The sequence below is a fragment of the Ipomoea triloba genome, chromosome 15 (genome assembly GCF_003576645.1).
Source record: "Ipomoea triloba cultivar NCNSP0323 chromosome 15, ASM357664v1".
NCBI lineage: Eukaryota > Viridiplantae > Streptophyta > Magnoliopsida > Solanales > Convolvulaceae > Ipomoea > Ipomoea triloba.
In genome coordinates this window covers 15,972,133-15,977,000 of record NC_044930.1, presented here as the reverse complement: position 1 = coordinate 15,977,000, position 4,868 = coordinate 15,972,133, and the positions used below count along the sequence as shown (strand labels likewise).

The following is a 4,868-nucleotide window of genomic DNA, read 5'->3' as shown; positions in this document are numbered from 1 at the left end:
ATCATTTTGAATTTGTTCTCCCTCTCGGTTTCTTTGGACTTCCACAACCTTTGTGGAAATGGCAATAAGTTGCAAGGAATCACTGAATCATCAATTTGGTTGCCCTTGTTCTTTTTACCTTGGCTAGTATCCTCCTTTGTCTTGCCCTTGTTCTTTTTACCTTGGCTAGTATCCTCCTTTGTCTGCCCCTTGTTCTTTTTACCTTGGCTAGTATCCTCCTTTGTCTGCACTTGTCCTTTTTTACCTTGGCTAGTATCCTCCTTTGTCTGCACTTGTCCTTCAGGATCTCGGCTAGTATCCTCCTTTGTCTGCACTTGTCCTTCAGGATCTCTTTTTTGTGGTAGAAGTTCTTTTTCTTTCCCTTCATTTTCAAGAGCAATGTTATCATCTGGAAAGGGTGGATCAGTTAAAGACTTCCCGCTTCTAGTTACAACAGCATTGACTTGATTCCTAGGATTTTCAGTGCTTGCTGGAAGTTTACCATTAAATGAAGGTTGGGTAGAAGCTTGGGCACCTCCTCCTTGTTGTTGAGCTCGAAGACCTTCAACTTCGGTTTGCAATTTACTCATTTGTGTCATAATCATGTTCATGAAGGTTTTCATATCCGGATCTTGAGATGATTGTGAAAACCCTTGCTGATTCTGAGTATTTGCTTGGCTCGTACCATGTCCTTGATTTCCTCTCCATTGCTGGTTGCCTTGATATCCACCTCTAAAGCCTTGGTTGCCTTGAAAACCAGGAGGTGGATTTCTCCCTTGAAAACCTTGATTGCTCCAAGAAGGATTGACTTGATTCCTCCATTGCGCTTGGCCTTGAGGTCTTTGGTATCCAATCATGTCAACTTGCTCTACAGTTGAATAAGAGTTGTGGCTGCCAAGTTCCAATAGTTGACAACTTTGAGAAGCATGAGCACCGCCACAAATAGCGCAACTGAGCACCATAGCCATAGTTGAAGATGGTGGTGGGCTTGGAGTTGTTGGTTGTACCATCGAGTAGGCTTGTGGTGTGGGTGGCATCTGGGATGAGGAAATGACTGACTGAGCATTTGCCTTCTTATTCAACACCATTTCTTTCAACATGTGTTGGATCGAATCCAGTTGGGCTTGCATGGCAACCTTCTCATCCACTTCAAACATACCTACTGCTTTCTCTTTCCTTGGTTGCTCGACTCTTTCATTGTACCAATACGCAGTGTTGGCTGTGATTCTTTCTATCAGCTGCTCTCCATGATCGGGCGTCATATCAAGAAACACTCCCCCCATAGAAGAAGTATCCAACACTATCTTGTAGTTGTCCAGCAATCCTTCGTAAAAAGATGAAATGAAATCCCCAGGAGATAGGAGATTCCTAGGACACTGCCTCCTGAGATCCTTGAACCTCTTCCATGCCTCGTACAGATTTTCACTTCCGAATTGCTGGAAATTCTGGATTTGCTTCTTCAATTTTGCAGCCTTGGAGGGTGGATAGTATTCTTGCATGAAAGATTTGTACAGTTGGTCCCATGTGTTGAAATGATTTGGCCCGAAGGAATTGAGCCAACTCAGAGCCTGATCCCTCAACGAAAATGGGAACAATCGCAGCTTGATTGCATCCATAGACACCCCATTCATCTTGATAGTTTGGCATATTCTATCGAAATGGGTGATATGCGCCTTAGGATCTTCCAACTTTGAACCTCCAAATTGATTTGCTTGCACCAAGTTGATCATGGAAGTCTTGAGTTCAAAGTTATTGGCCTCGATTCCGGGATAGGCAATGCAATCTTCTTCTTCAAATTGGGGAGCCAGATGAGTAGCCATGGGTTGAAAATTTTGTGCTCTTTGGTAGAAGTAAGGTTGGGCTCTTTGAGGGAAATTCTGGTATGGGTCAAACATAGGGTTTGTGAAGAAATTTGGGTTCAAAAGATGAGGAAAATTTTGCATCCCGGCCCCTTGTAGTTGCGGTGGAAATTGAAAACCTAATCCTCCTCCTAAATAAGGATTTAGATTCGGATTTTCCATGGAGGTAGAGATTGGTATTCGTACCGGTGCCACTGGATCTTGAGAGGTATTGGGTTGAGCCTCCGTGTGTGCTCCTTGACTCGGGCTTGCTCGGGAACTACCTCCTCCGGGAGACATTTGGCCTGGGTTGCTAGATTCACCGGTCTTCATGTTTATCTCCACTGGTTCAAATTCTTTCAACTGATTGGATGAGCCTTTCTTCAACTTCCTTAACTCTCTAGAGAGTTCTTGGTTTAAAGGACAAAGGTTTTGACCACCTTGTGATCTAGTTTGCATAAATCAAAAGGTATCCAAATTCAAACAAACTTAAGAAAACACTTAAACAATAAAAACAAAACTTGATCTCCTTCAAAATTCATTCATTTTAATGCTAAGATTAGATAATTAATTATACAATACAACCAGATATGCCAATCCCCGGCAACGACGCCAAAAAGTTGATGTGTAAAGTGGTGTAGTGAATTTGTGGGTTAATTATATCGTTCTCAAGGGATTGGGTTTTATGGCATGTACTTGTATAGCAATTAAATTCTTAGGCATTAAGATGAATAAATTTAACAAGAATCCAAGCAATCATATATGAGTTGATATGTAACAAGCTATAACAGGTTCATCAAGAATTAAAAGCAATATTACAATTGGTATAAACTCTGATAATTAAAGATAGGACTCGAATTAAGGAGAATTATCTTATAGATGCAATAACAAGATTTGGGGAAAATAATTAATTTAAGAGTTCAATGAATTGCACAAAAGAATCTTTAATCTAAATTTCATTTTCATGAACTAAAGATAAAGATTAGAACAAGGAATTGCTCCACTTTCGTGACATATCAATTCCTAGTTCTTAGAGGACATAAGCAATTTAAAACCACAATGTTCTTTACTTTCGTAAATTAAATTGGGTGCATGCAAAGAGTAGCTTGATTTCAACATATAACTTCCATTATAAAGTGAAATCATCCAAAGGCAAGTTAACAAATGTTACGTACCATTTACTAACAAGATTTCAATTAAATCTATGCATACTTCAATAAACTCTTGAATTAAAGCCTTCCCCTTTATGAAATATTCATGAACTTAGCATCAATAAAGATAATCCTACCCTAATTCAAGTCCTTAATGCAACTACTCACAATTCATAATGGAATACAACAAACTAACAATATTTAAATTCATAAGCATGGTAAATAAATTGTAAAGAGATAAAGGGAACAAGAAAACTTATGGATTGAAGGCCAAACTCTTGGAGTTTCCTCCTACACTCTTGCTTGAAGAAAAACACAACACTAAAACTAAGATATGAAAGCTAGAATGAGAGGAGATAGAAGGAATTGGTGAGGAATGGTGTGTTGAAGTTTGAGAGTTACAAGGCTTTATATAGGCATCAAAAGGGAGCAAAGATGGACAATTACATATGCAATGACCTCACATTCCATCTGAATTTGGAAATGGGGAATTACATATGCCATGACCTCACATATCATAATGAGAAAGAAGATGGAAAATTTCGCAAGCAATGACATCACTGCACGCAGCTTCATCTTCCGGGCTGTTTTTCTCCATTCTCCGTTCAGAATTATGAATTTTGTATTTCTGGTAAAGTTGTAGCCCTTGAAGTCTTCTTTCCAACGGTGCAAAGATCACTCAATTTTGATATTCCTATGCTGAGATATGGTAAAAATACCGAACAGTGGACAACTTGTGCGGAAATTTCAGATTTTAGACACTTGTTCCACTTTTGCTTTGGTTTATCCATATGATCAATCACCATTCAAAATATCACTCTTTGATTCCATTATTGCCTGATCTTTAATGATGGAAATGGACCAAATCTTCTTTGCTTTTGTCCTTCACTTTAATTCATCATCATCCATCTTCTCATTTTTGTTCTTGTCCCTTTATGATCCTCCTTGTCTTCATGATTTCCCTGATATCTCCTACTAGCAATTAAACACATTAGGATGGCTTATTAAAGATGAAAATTACAAATTAAACTTAGGATTTCTCTAAATCATCCCATTAAATGCAATACGGCCTATTGTTTTTTACTTTATTCCAAATAAGATGATTGTTGCAAACATTAATCAAAGTGAAGAAAATCAAGGTTATACTGAACACAATTTATACAATCTAGTGGACAAATAAGCTTAAGTATGGGGATTAAATATGATCAAATATGCACTTATCAATAATATTACTTGTTTAAGCCAAGAGTCTTCGGCTTGTTTGACTGCGGGTCACCCCAGAAAGAAGGGCGACCCGGGAGCTTTGGTGATTCCTTGTTCTATACAGAACACGGATCCTCAAAACGCTCTAGCTGATCTTGGAGCTACGATCAATGTCATGTCTTCAAATCTTTTTGAAAAATTGAAGTTACCAAATTTGAAACCGACAAGTGACACTCCGTTTAGCCGACGGGACCACACGGTACCCGGAAGGCTTGGCAGAGGATGTGCTAGTAAGAATAGGGAAATTTCTTGTGCCTGTCGATTTTGTTGTTTGTAAGATGGGAGACACCGAGCCCCATGATTCTTTGATTCTTGGAAAACCATTCTTGGCAACTTGTCGTGCCCGCATAGATGTAAGCTCAGGGGAAATAACCTTGAGATTTGATGGACAAGCCACGAATGATGACAAAGTAAGAACAGAAGGGACTGATGAAGAAGTGAGGGCAATGTTCAACACAAGGACCAAATCACAACAGAAGTGGAGAAATGACAAGCTGACATGGAAGAACACGTGGGTACCGAAATGCTTTCTGCCCACTACCAAGGAGTATGGCTGAAAAATGAACAAGGTATGATGCGTCTAGCCAAAGACGTAAACTGTGGCGCTGCTTGGGAGGCAACCCAAGGTCTAATAAAT

At 39.3% G+C, this 4,868-nt stretch overlaps 1 protein-coding gene across 1 annotated transcript in view; it reads right to left on the bottom strand.

Annotated features, from left to right (window-relative positions):
• LOC116005760 overlaps nucleotides 1-3,893 on the bottom strand; it is a 5,882-nt gene extending 1,989 nt beyond the window's left edge. The window contains exons 1-2 of the mRNA XM_031245996.1: nucleotides 3,245-3,893; nucleotides 49-2,265 (exon numbers count right to left, since the gene is read on the bottom strand). Of these exons, the coding sequence (XP_031101856.1) occupies nucleotides 49-2,150 (2,102 nt within the window). The 5' untranslated portion in view covers nucleotides 2,151-2,265; nucleotides 3,245-3,893. The remainder of the gene's footprint in view (nucleotides 1-48; nucleotides 2,266-3,244) is intronic.
• Nucleotides 3,894-4,868: the final 975 nt, after the last annotated feature.